General features: G+C 42.9%; 1 protein-coding gene and 1 long non-coding RNA gene across 2 annotated transcripts in view; one reads left to right on the top strand and one right to left on the bottom strand.

Moving 5' to 3' along the window:
- TRABD2B (TraB domain containing 2B) overlaps positions 1–23,411 on the top strand; it is a 266,418-nt gene that overhangs the window by 219,398 nt on the left and 23,609 nt on the right. Inside the window, exon 5 of the mRNA XM_048313104.1 lies at positions 3,630–3,720. Within this exon, the coding sequence (XP_048169061.1) occupies positions 3,630–3,720 (91 nt within the window). The remainder of the gene's footprint in view (positions 1–3,629; positions 3,721–23,411) is intronic.
- On the bottom strand, positions 8,008–13,789 carry LOC125330192. Its single transcript, XR_007205406.1, has 3 exons — positions 12,764–13,789; positions 10,128–12,295; positions 8,008–8,334 (listed from the first exon to the last, which is right to left on the bottom strand). It is a non-coding gene; the product is annotated as an uncharacterized LOC125330192 (long non-coding RNA).

Genomic DNA, 23,411 nt, shown 5'->3' with positions numbered 1-23,411 from the left:
TTTGAGGGATGCAACCTGATGCTTAGGTTATTGATGAGGGTCACTAGGATGCCTGAAATGGAAAAGAAGAGCTTTAGTTTATGTGGTCAATTAGAAAATACATGGCTGTCAAGAGTTGGCTGAGAAGTGTCTTTCTCTCTGCCTCAGGATATTCCACTAAGAAAGGAAGAAAATGCATTCTTTCAGCGGTGTGTTTGAGCATGGACGTGCTTTAAGGAAACCATGTGTATTTCATGTATTTTTTTAAATGTTTTTTAGTAATTGTAATAGTAATTTAGTAATAAAAAATTGTAATAGTAATTTAGTAATAAAAAAAAAAAAAACCAAATTGATGGTTTATTCTTTCTTCAGTGAAAAATGAAACCTTGGGGAGATAAGGAAACACATTACATGGATCTGCTTTGTGTAGTCCAAAGCACAGTTCTTAATTAAAAATAAAAAAGCAAAGCAGAGATGGAAGGTCTATGATTAATGTTAGCAACCACACTGTATAATGTGCTCCTCCACTGTCTCCAGATCCTCTGTCTCAAAAAAACAAGACATGAGCGAAAGGAGAATAATCTTGGCCTCATCAAGTTTAATAAGAAACCCCCTCTGAAGTGCAGCAGCCACACTGACCACTCCACTGTATTTGTGTTCAAACTACAAAATGACTGTGTTTAGCACTGGGTCTTGTCCTCGAGCAAATCCCATGAGTACCTCCTTATCCTCAGAGGGTGGAAGGATTGCATCCACACCTGGGCTTTTTTAATCTGTTACGGGTGGCTGCTCTGCATATCTCCGTGCCCAAGTACAGACTTTCTCTTCAGGTCCCTATCTAGAAAATCTTTTATGTCTGCTTTCTCTCCTTTTCCACTTCCATAGATTTCCCAGGACAGCTGATGTTCTGACCTCTCAGATCCAGTTTTCATCAGCTGTCAAGATAAATTTGGTTAATGCTCTAGGAATGGTTTATTCAGGTTTAGACCGAAGAGGGAATAGTGATGCAAATGCAAGATCATTCCCCTGTCTCTCTAACCTGTCTGATATGTCTCTAGATGCACTAAATTTTTGGTAGTTATACTTTCTTGAGGTTTTTCCCAGGCCAGGAAGAGAAATTTTTAAAATCTTTTAGCAAAAGCATACATGCACACACATGCATATATATCTATAAAGCTCATTTATTTTCTATCTAGAAATAAAAACACAACAATTCCTACATACTCCATTTGCACATATGGGCAGCCAGAGGCAGGGATTTGATGTTTTTCACTGATGTTGAGCTTAATGGTCTCTAATATTTTCATATGTATTGGTTTGTAGACATACAATGAAATAACTATGATGTTCACATGGAAATTTGTAATTATGATTTTAATTTATTCAGGAATATGAAGTTGAGGGGTTTTTAATGGAAGCCGGTGTTCCTTCCAGTTAGGAAAGGCAAAATTAAAAGCGCAAGTCTTATTGCCATGCTGCACAGCAGATCACCAGTCCCAGGGGCTGGCAGCTTTCAGCATGGTATCCACACAGAGGGCAGGAATGGGAACTCCGGGAAGTCTCCTTTTGGTCTTCATCCATCACCTGAAGGGACTTGCCGGCTCTGCTGAGGAGCTGACATTGTTGACAGACTTACCATTGTGTGGATGAGGAGCCAGAGCTTTTGCATAGTTACTTTTTTCTATGGGTTTAAAAGAGTTAAAATTGGTTTCTCTTGTGCTGTCATGGTGTCAAAGATTTGCTGGATTCGGGACAGTTATTTACATTACAAAATCTTTTGGCATTTAAGACTCTGGTTCAGGGAAAATAGAGTGGACTCGGAAATGTCTCGGACTCTGATACCTTTGACTCTGGTTCCTCAGTGTCACTTTGCCAGTGACAGAATGGGGACCTTTGTTTGCCTTGGCCACTGCATAAAAAAACAGGATATGATCAAATCCAGTTAATCATTCACAAATGTCTCATTTCTTGACTCTCTGAGGGTGTATAACACATTTTTGGGACTGTTCTTTGCTGCTTTGGCTTTTGTTTTAAGCAAGTTAGTAAGGGGAAAATCAAATTTTGAATTTTGTTAAAAGGAAGTGGAGGAATCCTGGAACACACTAGGGCTCTGCAAATGTACATTTAATCATTTAAAGAAATATCTTTTGGCTAAAAGCTCTTACCAGCGCTTGCTAGTTGCACTCAAAGCCATACAGCTGTATCATTCCAACAACTGAGGCGAGTTAGCGCCCTTGTTGGCAGCGGGAGCAGAGAGATGCAGGCTGAGCAAATCCTGGGGGCTGAATGCTCTCAAATCCATCAGGACTTTGTGCAGTGTGGGTGAAGAATCCCGAGGGTGGCTCTGCTGGTGGCTGCGCACAGCGGTGTCCGTGGAGAGGCACTCAGGCACGTCTTGCCTGCCTTGGCGTTTTCAGTGCAAAGCATTTGGCTCTGCCGTGGAGCCGGGCAGTCAGAAACATCTCCTGCAAACACTTTCACTGTGCTTAAGGCAAGCACACACTCTCCCAGCATCAGCAGCAAACCAGAGGAGTGAGTTCTCACACCCAGCACCGTGGTGGAACTCCCTGCTCCAAGATGGCACAGGGCACATGGAGGCTTGAGCACATTCCTGGTGAATTGGTCTGCTCAGTGCTGGCAGTGAGATGCAATGGCCTGGGTGTAAATGGGGGTCTCCCAGCCCTGCAGAGCTGGAAGCTAATGGATATAACAGGAGGATCGTTCTGTCCTTCCTCAGTGTCAGTCGTGGCTGCAGTTGGAGACAGGTTACAGTGCTACATGGATTTTAATAAACCTGTTCGTGGACTTCTTGCTTCCTTCCTTTATATATCCAACCCCTCTTGCAAACAGTGTGGGACTCTGACAATAAGTTGAAAGCTTTGGCTGGATTACACTGCCTTATTGAGTCTGTGCCCAAAGCCCTTTGAGGGCTCCCATTGACTCTGGTGGGATTTGGTTCAGACTTCAAGTATATGGGACTCCCTTAAGTAAACTCTTTCAAGGCCTGTACATGCGGCAGTACTTACTGAGCTCTTTGTTACTTCTGTGAATAGGAATGTGACCTTTACACTTCTAACAAAGAGCCCTGAATTACAGGACTAAATCTTCATGTTTTGGGAGAGATAAGGTTACCATCCCAGCTCCTCCCAGCCCTGCTGTGCAGGTGGCTGAATGGCTGATGAGGCAATTCCTGAATCACTGTGGTTTTAGTCAGACAAGTGCTGAACATGCAGTACAGCAGCTTCAGAGTCTCTTCATTAGCAAATGTCCATGAACAGTGATGGCCAGGGTTGTAAGTTGTTCTATTTCATGAGTTAAAGCCCTAGTAATATCCTTTTGCCACTGCAGGGTCATTCTGATATCCATATTGGAAGTTTATTTTATCAGTGTACATACTAAAAATGGCCACGGTGGAAGGCAAGACTAGCAACCCATCTAGGTTTTCTATTATCCACCCAGTCCCTTGGCCATGTGAGGGGAGGGAGGGGTAAATAAGATGGAAGAAGGAAGTGTTTGGGCTGTATGCTGTCCCTTCCTCTGGTCTAGTTTTTGGTACCCTTGCCTCCCAAACCTGCTGTTCCAACAGGAGGATCTCAAGTGAGTGAGAGTAGTAGTTTGATTGACAGTGCTATTTTCTACCTGTATTTTAGGTCACTTCCTGGGTAACAACACTGTGATTGATGTACTGAGACAAGCAGGATTTGAAGTGGAGCACACCCCTCCTGGACAACCAATTGGAAAGTAAGCAGCCGCCCACAGATTATTAATCACTTTCTCTCCTTTCTTCTCTCCCTTTTTCTGTGACTAAGCAATATTATTGCTTAAGTATAGGAGGTGGGTGAGGAACCTCCCTGTCCCACCCAATTTCCCGACAAAAAGTTCATTGTAAAGCATCCATTGTGTGAGTTTGGAAACATATGGAGCCTGAATGGCTGGGGTTTTTGTGGGGTTTTTCCACTTGGGGACATTATTTATATCACAGCTGCTTCATTATACCAGCTCAGAAGTGCCATGGTTTCTTTAAAGAAACATCTCCTTCAGCTCATTTCCCCCCAGAGCTGTTTTTCCTTTTGCTCTCCATGGGGGTTTTTGTTGCTTCTCCATTGCAGACCTCTCTGTCAGGCTGCTGCTCTTCAGGTGGAATTTCAGTTTTTCCTGAAGGACCATATTTAATGTAGCAGATGCACCTTGGAAACTGTTTTGGGCAGGTAGTGAGCAATTCAGTATTCCCTGAGCGTCTCCATCTATCTGGTCAAGTAAAGCAGGCAAGAAGGACTGATCAAGAGGCTCTTGGCAATCTTCATTAGTATAAAATAAAACATGGCACAAAATTGTCCTTAGCTGGTGAAACAGACTTCCTTCATCCCGCAGACTTTTCTTTTTCCTGGCCATTTAAATGAGGTCTCTGTCTGAAGAAATCACAGACAATAAAACCATGAGGGATGGTGAGAGACCATCTAGCTTTGCAAAATCAGCCTTTCCCCTACATTCTGCAGATAAAATTTGGCCAAGGCTACTCTGTCATAGGATTGTTATCCTCATTAGGAGAAAGTGTTAGCAGCATGCTCCTGTCCCTGGTGGGCAGACATGACATGGTCCAAAACCGAGGTGAGTCTCAATGAGGAGGATTAATGGCAGAGGTAGTAGGCCATGTCTGAAAAAGCTGTGTGTAATCTAGTTGGAAAATCTGGCTGATCTAACCTTGTTTGGGAAACATCCGCAGTGATTCATATAGAACATAATATGGCTCAACTGTGCATAAGTGTTCTTTGACAGAGCATTTATCCTAAAGGCTTCTTGGAATCTGTTGAGCCATAAAAGCATCGTCTTAAATAACAATGGGGGAAAGAGGAAGAAAAGGCTGTTAAACACCACCAGGAAGAGCATATATTCAGAGGAGGTTTAAGAAGCACTTTGGCAGGGGGAGAAAAGTCAACATGGTGCAGGGAAGAGCAGTAAACACTGTAACAGGCTGGAGCTGGAAATTTTTTACTAAAACCAACCAAAAAAAAATACAGCAAAACAGAAAAAACAAGCAAACTATAGCAGAACAGCTGAGGTGTATCATTCCTCTGTTTCTGACAAAGAAACTTTCCACTCAGGGAAGCAGACACTGCCTTCAGCCATTTTCATTTAGCTGAAAGTATCATCTTCCCATGAAAAGTGTTTCAACTGAAAATTGTGAAACTATTAATTTATTGGCTGTTGTGAGCCCTGGAGAAGAACTAAAGATGCAGTAGTGTGAGAGAAGTCCAAGAATAGTCTCTGCTCTCTGGTGTTAGGCTTTGTCTGTACACATCATCACAGACTTGAAATAAAGGATGGGGCAGGAAACTTGACTCAAAGCCAGTGCTTAATGTTGACTTATTTGCAGAGTGGGGCACCTCTCTGCATTCCCCTACCTTGGCAGCAGAGTCTCCTGTTCATGATGTCTTCCCTAAAATTCTCAGTTCCTTTGGGAAACATACCTGAAAGCAAGAGGGTTTGAACTCTGCCTAGATGGATGTGTGTGTCCTCAGCTGAATGGTCCCACACTGGGTAACTTCTGTTCCCAGCTCCAGAACATTATGTTGGGCAGGTTTGCCTGGACTAGAACCCTAATTCCAGTGGGGTCTGCTCTGAACATTGAACATAGAAAACTTTATTAAAGGGTAAACTACTGTGCAGGAATACTGGATGGAGTCAAAAGAGAGCACATGGTTGCACCCCCTAAAGATTAGATGCTCTGTGAATTTTCCTATGGTCTGATGATAAGGTAGAGCTGCCTGTTCTAGATGAGAATGAAGAAGGAAAAATAAATTGCATGGTAAAAAAGTCCAGAGTTGCCACTATACTGAATTACTCAAGATGCAGAAACAGCAGAAAGCTATAGAAACTGTGAATAGAGAGCATTTAAATATATTCACAGGAAGCAGCCTTTAGAAGAAACAAAGACTCTCAGAATTCCACACCAGGGACTGTATTGTCATTGTCCTGTAACTGGGCTGTAGCTGTCAGAAGTGCTTGGAGCTCCCCTTTAGGAATGAGGAGGCTGCTGCAAACCATTCTGCCCCTTTTTTTTGTTTTTTTTTGGAATAGCTTGTATTTTAATATTTCTGGGCAAGCTGCAAAAGACAGTCTAGCCAAACGCAGTATGACAAAACTTGATAGCACAACAACTTAATAATTGTTGTGTTGTTTAGGTCATGTTGCTGTAATTGAGAGTCTTAAGGAACTTTGCATTTTTGTCTAGCCTTCCTTTTTTTACTCTTTCCTTTTTAAAAGATGAAATAAAAACAATTGAAAGGCCCAGAAGAAGAACCATTTTGCTATAGTGACTGTAGTAACAAAATGTATACATAGAATAAACAAATAGAAGCTCAATGAATTTTGAGCTGCTTGCAAAGCAGAAATTGTTGTATGGGTTACAGAGGTGCAGGTGTTTTCATCTTGATTGTTGTGGAGCCATACATGAAGAGGTATTTCTCTCCTGTGCTGAAGCCCAAAAGAGACATTTCTGGTTTGCTTCCAAATAAGTTGTGTAAGGGAGTCAAGCCCACTGCATTGCATTCTGGCATTGACAGTTGAAAAATTGGACAGTGTTCAGGGAAGATCAGCTGGATTCTAACGTAGAGTTTGGGGGGGTGGACAGCACATGGAAAAAATGCAAGGGTTGGAAAAAAAACTGAAGCAGCTGCATGCTTATGTTTTGGCAAAGGGAATTCAAAAAAAGGAGTGTTGTGGACAGATTGTATGCAGAAGAATGAAGAGGAACAGTTTGAGCTGGCACATAGGAATATTTGAAAGTATATCAGATTGAAATTGAGGCTGGTTTTGGATGAATATCAATGATTCCTTGACAGTGATTTGCAGGACAATTTTTCTCAGGTTAAGTAAGAAGCCCCATTATATGAAAGTAAGTTCAGCAAAACACTCATGCTATGTCCTACTTACTACCAGTGCTGCCTTGCCAAAACAGCAAATAGTCTTTCTCTTCAATCTCTCTGTTCCTAGAACAGTATGATTATTACTATTATTGACATGATTAATAGTCTGATCTTGATTGTTCAACAATAGCTAAGCAGCATTACCATGAATAAGTGGAGTGTAATCTGGTATGGTGTTTAAACTCTGCCATCCATTTCACTTTTAGAAAGGACAAGAGAATGCCTTCTTCAGAAAATAACTAGCAGCGTTCCTGTGTATCAAAAAAAAAAAAGAAGAATGAAACAGGACAAAGACCAAAGCTGTTTATGCTTTCAGTTGCACACAGACTGGGTAAAGCCAGAAGATTGTTGGCTTCCTCTGTCCAAAATGCTAAGCATGGGTTGTGAAATGGCTGCTCTTTAAGCCAACCAAACTGAATACCTAGAGTCTCACATTTCTGTTGTTTAGTGACAAGCACAAATTTGAGCCAAATCCTCCCTTTCCTAAGGTACTGGGGAAAAATAAAGTGAGATCTTGTCTGGCTAGAAGAGATAGCCAAGACATGGAGGAGTTTGATGGCTCCACAATCAGTGATCTGGCAAAGAAGAGTTTATATAAAGTACATTTAGCTGGTGTGGAGCTATTTGGGAACTCTCACTGATTGGATTTCTGAAATCTCCTGGCTCCTCCTGTTGACCTGCCTGGTGGCCCAGTGTTGACCTTGCTGTGCCTCTTCCAGAATTCCACCAGCTGACTGTTGAAAACACCTTCTTTAAAGCTCGATCCCTTTCTGTAAAAGAAACCCTGTTGTATTCATCATTGTTCATATGGCAGAACAATGCCATAAACGCTTGCGAACTTAGTCTCACATTGGCCTCATTTGTTCATTTTGTTGCCTGAGGGAGAGAGTCCTGAATCTGTTTGCGTGACAGCCTTCAGCAGCGTTCATATTTCCTTCTTATTTTGCTGGCTGCCGTCCTTGTCCCCAAATAAAGGCATTGGAAAATTAGTGGCTGAATCAATAGCTCATTGCTTTGCCCTGAGATAAGAAAGGCAACTTTTTTTTTTTTTTGGTGGAGTTCTGCCAACTGGCTGTCCCTGCTCCCCTCTGTCTTCAGAAAACAGAGCTGCGTGCTTGGGGTTGGGAGAGAGGAGGAGATGGGAGAAAGTTTCCCCTCAGATGGATTCCAGGGACTTGAGCAGATAAAGGGCCACAGCTGCTTCACATTTAACTGGAACCAGCCAAACTGCAAGATCAATCCAGGAAGCACCTGTGTCCATGATGACTCTGTTGTTGCTGGGTTCTCAAAATCAGCTCTGACCTTCTGCCACGTGCCAAGCCCTGACGTGCTGCACACCGTCCTCTTGGCCAGAAGAACACGCAGCAGTGCTCATTTCCATCAGGCTGCTCTCTCCGAGGATGTGATCAATGCTGCCTTCTTTCAGAATCTGAGAATTCAGGACAAATCAAAGAATTCAGCACACGTTTTTGTGTCTGCTTGTCTGAGAGTTTGAGAGTTTATTGTAAACTCTCAGAGCTCTGCTGAAGAAATTAATTACCCTTGTTCCTTATGTTTGAGCTTTCTGGCCCAGTTGAACCAACGTGTCTTTGCTGTTGTAACTTAGTCCTGTCCTTCTGTCTGAAGCAAAGAGCTTCCTCCCTCCCTTCTCCTATAATATCCTACAGGTGGGACCCTGGCTCTGCTACTCGTTGTTGTCTCAGAGTGGAAGTCTTTGCTCTCCTAGCAATGCTCTCTCCTTCCCCTTGGGATGAAAGCACACTCCATCCACACAGTGATGGAGCCATTTCACTACATCAGGAGCCCTCATCTTCTCAAGGTGATGGACAGAAGTGGGAAAGTGCTTGACATATCATTCCCCACAGCTCCAGTTTGGTAAACCCCGTTCAGTAGATCCCAGAAAATTACAGATGCCCTCAGAGCCCTCAGGAATCTCCCAGTAGCTGTCAACTTTAGGATGTGTACACTGCTTCAGCTCTGCATAGCTCTGCGTAGCTGCTAATTTTTGGGATGTGTTAGGGAAAATGTTAAAGTTGTTGTGAAATAAAGAAAAGTTCATTTAGAAAAGACACAAGTGGGAAAAAAATTACAAGAGCTGTGACACTTTAATTGGAAACAACTGAATTAATTGAGGAAAAAAGAACCGAGAAAGGTACATTCTGGATCCCATCTCTTCTGAGACAGGGAAAAATGCACACTTTTTTTATGTGGGTGGAATAATCTCCCCATTGGGATGCTGCAGTTCTTCTTAAACCTCTTGTAAGCCTTTGGCTCTTTTCACTTGATCTGAGCCTGAGGATCATCCTCCCATCACTAGCTCTCTTCCCTGAGAAGAAAAGCAAATCCATTTTTTAGGGGGGTTCTCTGACAGCATAATTTACAGTAAGAGGTGCATAGGGATTAAATGGGGTTCATCTGCATGCATTGGCAAATTTATTGCCTCATCTAACATTGGAGAATATGACTACTCAATGCTTAAAATACTTAGCCATGAAAATATGCACATTACATTTTCATGTTCCTGAGTGCCTTTAAAATATCCTCTTTTGCAATTTAATTGTCTCTGTGTCTACCTTACAGCCACAAAGCCTGAGCCAAGCAAAGTAACTCTTAGGGGGAAAAACGTGGAAGAAGCTCTCCAAAACGTGGTAGAGAAGCAAAGTCAACTTACGAATTCTCAGTCTCAGAAATTTAATTATCCTGTCACTTCCTGAGCAACACATTACTTAGGGATAGTGTATCTTCGTGTTCTTTAGGCCACCTTTAGACACTGAATGCCTTCTGAGAGAATGGAATTTAGTGATGTGCTACAGAAAAATCTAGGAAAGAACAAGATAATTCATGGTATTGGAGAAGGAGTACAGAGCAGAACTTCTCAGGAATTTAATGCTTGACTAGTTCTCCCAGTGGGACATTCACTTTGCTCTATAATCAGATTTTATCCTTGGCAACATTTTTGGGTTTTTTTGAAGAAATTGTTCTATATTCCATATAATTCTGTTCCTTGGGAACGGGGCCACTGGGGAAACCTGGGCTTGCTTCTTTCTGCTCAAGGGCAGCTTGCTCGCTGAGCTGTCCTGAAGCCAGTGCTAAGGTTTCTAGGGTTTTTTGCTGATCTGCAGCCTATCAGTTTTAGGAGATCTGTATCTTATACTCCATAAACTCTCTAATAGTAAACTTACAGAGCCTTGGAGACTTCAAAAGTTCAGAGCTAGTTCTTACCTTATTTCCTAGCCAAATTTCAGGGTTATTGTTTCCACAGGAGAAGCCGATTTTTCATCCTCTTTCTGCTTCCAGCCAACTCTTAACGCAGATCTTTTCACCTCAGGTCATAAGCATGAGATGAAAATTTTGGTTTATAGTTATTAGAGATAAAGCTGATCCAACTTGCGCTGAAATTGTTGTCTTCCATCAGTGCCAGTAGCTTTTAGAGGTCATCATTAATATGAGATGGTTGCTGATCCTCTCCCATCTTTGGTTATGAGGAGCCATGAGGGAATTGGTGGAAAACTCAGAGTATGTTCACACAGTTGAGCAGATGCCTTCCTTAGTCAAAGTAAAAAGACTGGCTTTTCCAGAGTAGTGCTCATGGGTGTCTTGGACAACTGGCCAGGCTTGCTTGCAGGAGGTGTCTGGCTGGTTTTAGGTGGCTAATCAAGTTTTAGATGTGTAATCATTTTGTGAGATGTGTCACTAGGCTCATTTAAGCCTTTGGAAAAACTGCACCATCCCCTCCCCAGCCTTCCATTGAAACACAGGTTGTGTGACTTTGTTTGTGTATTGAGCCTGCTCTTGTCCTGTGGATTGATGGCCTCCACCCCAGGCGATATCAATCTGGGCTGAAGTGCAGCTGCACTTTGTAACAGCTCAAGGGGCACAAAGGTATCAAGTGGTATTGTGTGCTTGGAAAGATGTCGTTTATCTAAGGAAGTTTGTGGTCTGTTTGCTGTCACTCTGTCTTTGCAGTGCCGACTTCCCTTACCTTCAGTATCACGTTGTCAGGCAAAGAGGCCTCACACATTAGGACAGATAGCTTTTCCACATCCAGAGCTGACTTCTTTTCCTTCAGCGAGAGATCTGTGGGCTGTGCTGCAATCGATAGAGCTGATTCACTCAGCATGAGTGTAATTGCTATTCATTTAGCTTGCAGAGAGCTCTTTACAGTGCACAAGTTCCTAAAAAAGGAACAGAGAGAAAGGAAGTCAATGACTTCTCTCACTGACACTTTCCCTTAAAAGTTCCTTCAACAACAGTCCCTTAGGGAAAAAACAGTCAAGGATACAGTGTTCTACAGAGGAGTTTGCTGAGAAGCATGTGTTTCATCTTTCATGAGTGATCAGGTGTTCATAAGGACATTCTTTGGAGTTTAAATGGGTTAGAAGCCCTCCAGAACACTATTGTGTGACTGGTGGCATGGCCAAATGACTCCATGTGGGTGGATCTTGTTGTGGCAAGCTGTGAAACTTACTGAAACCTTTTAAAATTGCCCCCACAAGTAGAAAGTCACTCTAATGTACATATGGTGTGTGATTTTATGTCATTTCTTGCCCATTTTGATGCAAAATAGTCTCACTTTTAACGACTCATGGTATCTCAGCCAAGCCAGGTGACTTCATGCTGTCCATGACCCAGCTTTGGGTCTGAAATGACAGTGTGGGCGTCCCTTTAGGAGAACATGGTAAAGAGTCAGGCTGAGATCCATGTATATCAGCCCCTCCTCCTTGTTACGTGCTAGTAGAAGGAGCAGGAATGCCAAAAGGAGTAAGTTCTTATAACAGTAAATTAAGGATGGTGAATTTATGAAGCACTTGTCACAGTAAATACCTTAGAAGCCAGAATGCATTTTTGTGTCATGATCACTGAATCATTTTTATGAGAAGTCAAAGTAAATTCATATGCAATCTGTAAAGTTTGTAAAGAGTTTAATTCATCCAGGAAATCATGTGTTGGGAATACTGTACCCAGATCCAGATCAGATATACTTCAGAGAAGCATTTAGGTTTTAAAATCCTTCCGCAAGCTAAACTGATCTCCAGAATCTTTGGAGTTTCACCCTTCTCTGGACCTCATGCTCCATGCAAGTGAGCATCATGCCAGTGTGTTTCCCATTTCCTGGGAATTAAACTGCTGTGTTTGATGACTCAGGACTTTCCAAGGAAGCAGCTCAGTCACTCATTCTCTCTGAAGTGGCCTCAGGTGCCTCAGAGGAGATGTTTTCTCTTCCACAGTGATTCATGATTTCAGAGCAGAAGATCAGCTCTTTTTTTTTTTCTTTTTCCTTCCCACAAAGCTAATTAATAAAACAAATTTCTATTAGTGGGTGTTGACAGATTTTGGTTTTCCACCTACACTCCAAATGCTCTGCATTCCAGGAAGAATGAAAAATGGACCTGTGAACAGAAACAGGAGGGAGGAAAAATGGATCAGATGCTGTGGATGGATGTAGGTACAGTGGCTGTCAAGTGATATGATGGAAGAACTTCCTGAATGAAGACAATTTCTTGCGATCCTTAATGCTAAAAACACCAGTACAGTAATCCAATTTTGGGATTCATAGGTGCAAATTTAGAAAGTTTGAGGCACAGGGAGTGTCTGGCAGAAACTTAACTCTCTGTTTGGGCCTCCCCATTGACCTCTTGCTTAGGCCGGCAGCTGCATGGAACACAGTTGTTCTGCTTTTGGAAACTGGATCTTCTGCCACTGTCAGAGGCTCCTGTTGGTCAGGAGAAGCACCTGGAGGATTCACCCTCTCATGGCCACTGTGGACCTGGCTATGCCCATCTGTCTGCCTCATGTAGCCCCACCACAGTACAGAATTTTTCATTAGCATCAAGAATTAAGTGTAAATTTATACTCACCATGTTCATAACTTTTGTCACTTAAGCAAGAAAACACTTGGTCCTACAGGGAGCCAGAGTTGAAAAAAGAACTAAATTTGGGATATTTTCCCTTCCCACTGCTGTATGGGACATCAGAGCAGTTCACAATTCCATAGTGCCACTCTCTGCTGGTGGCAGCTTGCAGAGGAAGAGACCTAATTTGGTGCTGTCATTTGTGAGAAAGAGCACTCTGAAGTCTTTCTCCATTGATTTCCAAGTCAGGAGTAGTAAGATTTTCCTGCTAACCTGTAGCACTTCAGCAGCAAAGTCTCAGACAGGATCCAAGTGCTTTGGTACCCAGTGCCCTGTCTGGAAACTAGATTTGTATCTCCTGTCATATGGCCCCAGCTTCACATTTCCAAATTACTCTTGCAAAACTAAAGGCAGTCCCAGAAATTCTTCTGTCAGGACAGCACATCCCTGTTTATGTTTGAAGGGCCTATACCAATCTGGAGTCCCCAGTGATCAAAGTGCACGTTCAGAGATGAGCCCCGTGTTGTGTTTGAAGTGAGCACAGCACTTTGAAATGAGGATGAAGCAGGAATAAATCAGGATGAAGGATGTGGGGCGTTACCTACTTTACACGAAATCCCTGCTGGAAAGATGTGGCCAGTGTTCTGAAGTTTTCCTTGGAGAGTGCTTGGAAGTTGCACATCAGCCTATTTGTGGAAAGCTGAACAGTTTCCTATTGTCCGTGATGTGAAACCCTTCCCAGATAAACACCTCCCCCTCCACTGAAGAAAAGCGATAAAGCCTCGGCAGAGTTGCTGGTTTCTGTTGGCATTGAGCTCTGCTAAAGGCTACAGTTTGCATCCATGCCAGAGTCGTTGAGGAAAGGCTCTGTTATTGAATGAGACTGGGATCATCTTCAAGGGTTTAATAAGATCGTGCGCCCACATATTTGCGTCTCTGGGTTCATTATACCCCTGGAATGTAAATCCCAATCCACAGTGGATAAAAAGGTTCACATGGATCTCAAATACTTTTGTGGTATTGTCTCCTCCTGATTTCTGAAAGGGAAAGAAAACATTGCTAGAAATAAACTCACTGGAGTTGTTTAGCCTGGAGAACAGAAGGCTCAGGGGGGACCTTATCACTTTCTACAGCTACTTGAAAGGGAGTTGTAGTGAGGTGGGAGTTGGTCTCTTATCCCAAATAACAAGCAGTAAGAGAACAAGAAATGGCCTCAAGTTGTGCCAGGGAGGTTTAGACTGGATATTAGGAAAAATTTCTTCACAGAAAGGGTTGCCACGCATCGGAACAGGCTACCCAGGGAAGTGGTGGAGTCACCATCCCTGAAGGGATTTAAAGGGTGTGTGGATGTGGCATTTAGGGGTATGGTTTAGTGGTGAACATGGCTGTGCTGGGTTAACAGTTGGACTCAGTGATCTTAAAGGTCTTTTCCAATGTAAACAATTCTGTGATTCTACAAAGAGAGCAGTAAATCTCTGTTGCTGTAGTGGGTTTGTAACACTGCCTGCATTTGTGGCATTTTAAGTAATTTTAAGGAATTATTCCTATCACCCACAGAGTCAAGGCATCATATTCCATCATAGGGAAGATCCAGAAGTCCCTCCATGAACTTCGGAGAGAAAAAGCTGATTTTTGAAATCGGCAATGCTAAGAACCAAAGCTGTGTAACGCTGGGGTAATACTGGTGGTAGTTTGGTCCAGGTCAGTGGGTGGCTCTCCCTCTGCTTCTCTTGTCCTGGCAGGTGCAGGTCTGAAATACCTCATTGTGTCCTCATCTCTGACTCCAGTTTGGTTTTGCTGGGTGCCTCCATCCTTCCTCCATGGTGCCTCCCAGGCAGAAGACCTCTTCCCAAGAGAGCAGCGTGTGGTTCCACTTGTTGACCCACAGTCAGTGGATGCAATAGATATAGATTCATTTTTTGCCACCATTTTGTCAAAGCAAATGTTGCTTTGAGTTTGTGACAGAGGAATCATCTTTCTTCCCTAGAGGCTAGAGGGTTTCTTGCTAATGTTAAATGAGAATTTTGCACTTGTATCAAATTTGTATGTAGATTAGGTTTTAGGTGGGAATTGCAGCTTCCATTGACATTTAGCAGGCACTGAGGTTTTAAATCGCTGAGACAATTTTAGACGCATTCTCCTCAAGGAGAAAGGACATTGACTGGAAAGCAGAGGTAACAAGGGTTTCATTTGTTTGTTTTACAATTGCAGCCATGAATTTAAGGCAATTTCTGTGTATCTAAGTATTCATACTGATTGCAGTCATTGCTGAATGGTCAGCAATTCCCACTCGTGTCAGTGAAAGGCAGCAAATGAAATCCACAGGCAACCAGAAGTAGTTTAAATGAGGTGATGGAGCTGGAAATTGATTTTGTTTTCTTCTTCTTCTTTCACTACTGGAGTGCACTGTCCCACTTGCCCCCCTCTTTACCTGTCCTTCCTTTCCAAGAAGCCCTGCTCAGTCTGTGAGCAACAGATCTGATGAGGTCTAGGAGTCCTATGGGTTCCCTAATTATTGGTCTGTGGTGTATAGAAAAGGGCCAAACCTTTCCTCATAAAGCCTGACTCCATCATGCTTATTTTCATGTAAATAAGGACATACACTCTTGTTTGATCTGTGTGCTACTTGGGATAATTCCGTTCCGACTGGCTGTCAGATGAATTCTTACTAAAAAAGGAAGGAGACAGAGGGACAGAGTAGCCTCCCCTTCTGTTCAGAATTAACAGGCTGGTGGGGCAGCCCCAAGCACTCAGTCTCATTGTAGAGAGAGAGTCAGATGAGTTGTCCTGCAGTTTTAATTAAAACATCTCACATGGGCAGCATTTCAACAGCATTGACTTTCCTGCAGTTTGAGCTGTATTACAGCACTGCCTCATGAGAAGTCCTGGTTTGGTCACTCTCAGTGTTCCAGCTTTGTGTAGTGATAAGAAGCTAATGTGACTGCTGGAACCTGTGCCAGATGCCAGGCATAGCTCTGATGAGTCTCTGACGTCTGCTACACTTGTGATATTCCATGTTTTTCCATAGCTAGGCAGTGTTACAAGTACTCAGCTGTGATACCCTCTCGGACAACTGGCACTTAGATAAAGCACTTCAAGGCAAACAAACAAACAGATAGGCAGATACAATGGAGGCAGGTGAGCCCCTAGAGCTCCTGTGCAGAGTTAGGGAAGGAGGCTGCAGAGGCTGTCACCTTTGTACTGTCTGTCATTGTCTCACAGCCTTCACCTGTCGGCTTGCTGAGATGGAGCTCTTCAATGATTGCATAATTTAAGTCTGGGATTCTTAAATGTACCAATACAAATAATAATCATAGATATTTCAGTGAAGGAGAGATATTTTCTGGGGTCAGTGCAAGTTTTCCTATTTTAAGGAGGAAAGACCTGGAGCCTGTTTTTTAAAACTAGACAATGAGATTTGCCTGAGTTCATTAAAAATCAGTCTCCCCTATGGCCTCAGACGGCTCCTGGATATTCAAGGTCTGATCTCATAAGTTTCAATTAGCAACCAAAAAAGAGAATATAAAACCTTGTTTTCTTCCTTTAGGTTTCAGCAGCAATGTGCATGCTTTGTTCATGAAGAATTTTAGTGTAGGATGGCTTTGTCAGACAGAAATGAGTACTGATTACAAGCAGGTTCATCAGCATGACTTGATACAAGAGAGGGAAGCTGGGTGAAAACAGGCTGATACATAGAGAGACATTATGTGAAGTCCATTAGCATTAGAGTTGACAGAACAGCATTAGACATTAAAGCAAGTGGGGTTTGGAGGGAGAACTCTTCTGCCTTCATCACATTTCGAGGGCTCTGTCCATTACTGTGCAGTGAAAATGCCCACGGACAGGCTGAAGTGTTGCCTGAATAGGGGTTCTGACAACTGTCCTGTTCTTTTCTTGGAAACACTCAGGCACTGTGATATGGGCAAGGCCAATGGGCTCTAACAATGTTTTGGAGAAAGTCAGAGTATCTCTGTGTTCCTTTTTTTAGCTCAGCAGCCACCAATGGCTGAGCAGATCAGATGTTTTACAGTGGTGGCTACAGAGAAGAAAAGTGGATTTAGTGTCACAGAGATCTGGAGTCTCTTGCAGACATGGTCTTCTTATGGCTCTTTGGTTCCACACTTGTGCCTGCTGCCGGGTTTAAGTGGTCTGTGTCTCTCTCCTTTTGGTGATAGCAGCTACTTAGGAGCCCATGTTATCTGTGTCTTGCAATTGCAAGAGCCGCAACTGAACAAGGTACTTCAGGAACACAAATTACTGTGCTTGTACAGATCTGTGATCTACCCAGTACCTCATTTCTGCCAGGACCCAACTTCCAGAGCAGCAGAGGGAAGTGCAGGAACAGCACCAGGCAAACAGAGAATAATCTGCCCTTAGTTTGAGACAGAAGTCAGTGGAAATGTTGTAGTCTCTCAAGCTGAGCATTTGGCACCTTGCTCAGCTATGTCTCTGTAGAGAGTTTTTAGTTTAAAATGTGATAAAGAATATGGACTCCTGCAGATATATCTTCTCTCTGGAGGATCCTGCAAAGAAGGGAAACTAATTCCCAGTGGAGACAACCTGAGAGCAGAACTCAATTTGGATTGTAAATGAGCAAGATACAAGCAATTGTGTATTAGCTGTAATTCTACTGTGGAATCAAATCAAGCAGCCAGTTTGAGGAGTTTTTTGTCAGTCACCTTCTTAAAATTCATTGCAAACTCAGTACTCAAAGTTTTATTATAAGACACTAAAACATTTTAGTTACCTTTATGTGCCAAGCCTTTGGGTGCTGCATGGACATACAGAGTTGGGATTTGAATGTGAAGGCCTCTCTCTCCTGCATGAAGGAGACTTCCAGGTGTCCCAGGACAGCTGCATATCTCTCTGCTCCCATGTTGAACCAGGATGCCTGAGCAGGAAAAAAGCCTATCCTGACCTATGGACAGGGATTTGGTCCAAGGAGCTTTAAGTACCACTTTCATAAGACAGCAAGGCATGAAAGGCAGCTGTGTTATGAATATTTTGCTTAAGCCAAACTACCCAGGCAGAAACAGCTTAGCACTAAATTGGTATGGTGGTAATAAGACAGTGGAGATTTAGGGAACAGAGCACAAGGTGTGGCTTGTGTACTATGAGCAGAGAAGGCTCTTATTTGCTGTTAATGTGGAAAATGGAAACAAGACTGGAGGGTCAACCCATCCTTCCTCAAGGGGCACAGCCTATCCTCTGGGGCTGGAGTGTGCAGCTCACAGAATTTTCATGAAAGATGCATAAACAAAGGATTATTCAGTTCAAAAACTGAACCAAAAAATTGAGAAGGGAAAATGAGTTCAGAGCAATTTGAAATGGAACATTTTGAGGATGCTTTTGAAGGCAGGGATTGGGTTTTGTTGGGTTTTGTCATTTTTATATATTAGTTGGGTTTTTCTTTTTAATTGAGATCAATTTCTGAACAAAAAAGGGCACTTTGTAGCATGTAAGTCTTTGAAAACAGAAGACTAAAAAAAATTTGAAGCTTTGTTCAGAAAATGCTGAAATGAAACATTTTGAGTTTTCTGAAAGAATTCACATGAAAACGTGGAAATGACACGTTACAAATGTTACAGCTGCCCTTTCTTTTTCAGCAAATTCAGTGCCTTAGACCAGCTCCAGTTCTAATGAAACAGAATAGATAATGAAAGTTTTACTTGTCCCTCTTGCTTTATAGTTTCTCAAAGTGGGAAGGAAAATCTTACAATCCATGTGAATATCTTCACATCACAAACTTTTAATTTCATTTATTCACAGAGTTGTACGTGTATATGTGTGTATACTGAGGACTAAATTAGCTTTCAAGCTAAGGTTACAGTTCTTGAGCAACAGTGATTCTTCCCAGAGAAATAGCCTGACATGGGTTCAGAGATACCATCCAAGTTTGGGGTGGACTGTAATCTAATTTAACTACTTAACCTAATTTAAGTGCTCATGAGATGTAGTTGACTATGGTGCAAAAAAATGAAGAAACAACTTTGTTTCCAAATTCTGTTAAGAAGTTTTAACTTTAGTATACAGGCCTAAGGCAACTACATCCTAAATGAAATAACCTCATTATAATTAAGCTGATCAGGTGAGTGAATAATCAGGGATTTCACAGGAGTAATCGGGGATTTCTCTTTTGCTGTCTCTTGAGCCCAAATTCATCTTTAGTAATTTAAAGCACTTAGCCTGAAGCAGCTCAGATAAAGTTTAAGTATGGAGAGAATCTAACTCTGATCTCTGCTTTGGAGTGACTGTTTTGCAGTAAAATATATTTATGCTTTTCATCTTGAAGGAGGTTATGTCCATGGTGTCACCTGGTTATGTGAGTCTGTGCTCTCAATCTACTGTTCCCATGACTGGAAAGAGGCCCTGTGAGCTGTTCTGGGGTGGGTTAGGATTTCTGCCTGCTTTTCTGTTCTTTTGTTTGCCTCTCTCCCAAGAGTTTTGAAAATCTGAGCTTCATCCTAGCATGGAAGAGGGAGAAAAAGCAAAACCCCTTGTGGGACAGGACAGTGTGGTGCCCATCTTGTGGGTGTGCATGATGCTCTGGGAGAGATGTGTAGGGAAAGCAAAGCCAGGAGCAGATGTCTCCGTGGCCTGTGGCGAGAGCAGCAAGGGTGCGTGTGAGGGGCTGACAAATTCCTGCCTTGACAAAGACACCCCAATTGGAATTTATGAGAATCCATCTACAATAAAACGCTTCAAACTCGCTGTCTGGCCATCATCCGGCTGCATCCCAGGAACGGTGGCATAAGGAAGAAGCTGCCACATCACACATTCCTTGCTATCACCACAGCTTCTCTCTCGATGAAACAAAATCTCCCCATGCCTGACAGTTCTGAGAACTGAAGCAAGAAAACCTCAGCAATGTTGCTGTGCTTGGAAGCCCGTGCAAAGCAGGGCAGTCTCCTGAGCAAAACTTTTCCATCGCTCGTGCTGCAAAGTCAGGATGCACATAACAAATTGGCAGGCTGGGATTTCAGAAGATTCTGCGCATATCTGAGGGAACAGAGATGTTACCACAAGATTGCTGAAAAAAAATAGATTGATGATTTAGTGTCTGGAAGATGTGTATCATCAGCAAAGGCATAAAGCAAGGGCAAGTCCCTCCCTGGACCTGTGGAAGCCCAGGGGAGGCTTGATGGGACTCATCCAAATGTTGCTGGTGTTACTCTGGCAGGTCAGGGCCAGAGACATTACTGGGCTCTGCCCTGCCTGACTGTGCAGTTTTAAGCCTGGGAATTATGAAAATAATGTACTGCAGGGCATCATGGTGTTAATGTAATTTTTCTGACCAGATCTACTCAATAGCCCTAACAAATCCCAGCGATGAGTCAATTTTCAATGGTCAGTGCCAGCACAGAGTGACACTGCAGACCACAAGGCAGAGAGAGAAATGCTGAGACAGCCTAATGGAGCATCCAGCTCAGTCCAAATAACTTACATGTTTTGTTTTGTTCTTTTAATTCTTGAAAAGAATTAGAAAAGGATGGCAGATTTCACCAGAAGTGAAAGAAAACCACAGAGGTCTTTGTTTGTGGATTAAGTGTTTTCAAGAACTAGCGGGAATAAATGTTTTCCTGTTTTCACTCTTTTCTGTACCTTAGGACCAAGACACGTAGGATATTTGCTGAGACTCCAAAGTTTTCTTATTTGGACTTCGTTGTTTCAGAGAACTTGTTTTGCAGAACTGCACATCCCAGGGAAGGAAATTAAGGTCACAGATGAGAAAAACTCACCTAAGGGCCTGAAATAATTTTCGTTTCTCCAAGACCACCCTGTGTGGGAATAATACATTTAAAAATGGGTGGAACCTCTAAGCCTGGAATTGTATCAAGTTATTCATGAAAATCTCTGAGATCTTTGTGTGGACCAAGATATTTGGGTGGTACTTTCGCACTCTTTATTCAGAAAAGGCACGGTGGCCTCACAAACTGAAAATTAGCCCTGCATTTTCTCTGCCTTTAAAAATAACTGTGTATCTTGAAAAGCTTTATCAGCAGTAGGGAAGGAATGGGAAAAAAAGGCCATTATATACCCAGGGTTTCATACAGTGAAGCTGTACTTCCATAGAGCACAGAGACTGAGAGTGAGGAAACGCTCTTTGAAACGAGGAGGTGGATTTGACAATAAAGCTTCACGTAATGCAGAGAAAGATGGTTCAGGAATCAAACTGCAGATGGCAGGATCTTGCTTTGGGAACCCTAACCCTCACCCAAAACATTAACCTAACCCTAAACCTAAGCATAATCCTAACCCTAACACCAAACCCTAACCCTAAACCCAACCTTAACCCTAACTCTAACCCAAAGCCTAAGCCTAGGCCTAACGCTAAGCCTAATCCAAACCCTAATCCTAAAACCAACCCTAACTCCCAGCTGGCAGTGACTGTAGGAAAGGGGCACCCCTCAATGGGACCTTTCTGGGTCAGCTTTAGACAGAAACATGAGGGGCACACGGGCTGCCTCTGGGCTTTGGGCCTGGAATCTGCCAGAGCCGAGCCTTGCAGGGAGCTGGGGGTGGCATGGCCGGCCCTGGCTGATTCCCAGAGAGGGCTGGCTTGGCACAGGGGCTCAGTCTGACCCGGCACAGGGAGCTGCAGCGTGTGGGGAGCGGATCCCTGCCAGCCTCCTGCCCCAGGGTGTCCCCCAGGGGACTGTCACCCTGCGGTGACTGTCACCTGCACACCTAAGGACTCGCGGCTGTGGCAGGGACAGGGTCAGGCGTGGCCACAGAAGTGGCCATGGCACTGTGTGTGTGCTGTCCCTGCTGCTTCTCCCCCAGGCCCCAGCTCCTGCAGCCAAGAGCCCACTGTGACACTGCGAGGGCTCATGGAAGCCAGGGGCCACTGTGACACACGGGGCCACTCAGAACCCACGGTGTGGTGTGACCCCATGGTACCCAGGAGACCATGGAGAAATGGTCATCTCCCAGGAAATCTGTCTTACATTAAATTAACATCTTTAAATATTCTTATGATCTGTTTGGATGAAATATCCATATTCTGTTTTGATTTTCCTTCTGGTAGAATGTCTGTAGGATGATGGTCATATTTGAAAGGAACCAGGCTGATAATGAATTAATTGTATTTTTGTAATATTTATTGTTTACTTTATTGGATTCATTATTTTTTTTATAATATAGTATAATTATTATAACTGATTTAATAAATAAGTTTAAAACTAACTTTATTGTTTTTAAGAGGAGCAAACATGCATTAGCATACAGCCTTCAACAGTCCCTCTTAGGTCTTGGTGCAATTATTAGCAGTTACTAATAATTTTAAAAATATTAATGCAGGAATAATGGAAGAAATATCAAACAAATGCAATATGCAGTTGCCACAGTGGAGCTATTCCCCCTGACTCGACTCTTAACATAGTGGTGGTTAGTTTATAACCCTCTTTATGTTACAGCATTTTAACGTTTCTCCGGTGTTTATTTATTCTCTTCCCAAAGAATGTTCTGAAATATCAAGTTTACAACCTGTGGCTCATGTGATGGTAGTGGAAACAATTAAGCCAGAAACTTTCAAAGCCACCACTGGGATTTTGATGCCCAAAGTCATTAATTTTAATAAGAAGGGCGCTGCCAGTCGTCTTAAGTGGTTTGTAAAATCTCAAGCCATAAAAACACTTCTCTACTGGTTCCAGTTTACGGGGAGCTCAGAGCAAGGTAAACACGTGTAAGAAAATAGTAGGTGTTAAAAGGTGGAAAGTACATGTTCAGATATCCCTAAGACCTCTCAGGGAATCAAAGGGCAGCCCCAGCCTTGAGCTGGCGCATGGGGCGCTGCTCCTGCCTGCAGCATCTCAGGAATTACACTGATCACAACATGAGGCACAGAGACGGAAGGCAATGGAAACACATCTCGGCTACAGCTCAGTTCCAGTGGCTTCCTGCCACCTGTTGGTGGCTGCTGCCATCTCAGGACCCGCATGGTGTCTGTAGGTGCTTGGTCCAGGTCCTTCTACCTGCTTAAACTCTCCTATCCAAGTTCACACTGTGTTGTCCTCCAAGCTGCTAAATGGCTGCCTTTGGATGTAGATACTTCGCTGATTCACCTCCATGGTTGGATAAAAATTAAAAACTCTCCACTGTGGCCTGAGAGACCTCCCCAGTGCAAACCTGTGAGTGCCTCTCCATTTACATGAGTCTGGAGATGGCTTTGCTTCAGCCTGTGCCACAGCTGAGGAATTCTTAAAGGCTTTGGAGAGCACCAAGAACTCTCAAATGGAAATTGCTGCCCTGGGGAAAATGCACTCTCAAGATGAAACATTGAAAGAAAGTCTTTTGAAAGAAAAAAATTCAGAACCAGCAGATCTATGTGAGATTTAAATAGAGCATGGAGCGAGTATGAATGAGTTTGGAAAGGACTCACTGAGAGTCTGAATGCTTGGGAAAAGAAAGGAAAAATGGGTTTTTCTTGTGTGTTTTGTTAATAAAACCAACCATGAAGAATTTTAGAATTAGTTTTGAAAAACCTTCTTTATCTGTTGTATGATCTCTGAAAGAACTTCATCAAACATTGGCTACACGTGACAGAGTTACTGTAGTATTTGCCAGTGAGTCTCATAGTAGCAATAATTAATTATCAGTAGGTATTGGAAGGGCTTTTGGATGAAACACAATGCAGTGGAAACAGAGGTGACCA

Source organism: Corvus hawaiiensis, chromosome 9 (genome assembly GCF_020740725.1).
Source record: "Corvus hawaiiensis isolate bCorHaw1 chromosome 9, bCorHaw1.pri.cur, whole genome shotgun sequence".
NCBI lineage: Eukaryota > Metazoa > Chordata > Aves > Passeriformes > Corvidae > Corvus > Corvus hawaiiensis.
The sequence above is the reverse complement of the archived record's forward strand: the minus strand, read 5'-3'. Positions and strand labels throughout refer to the sequence as shown.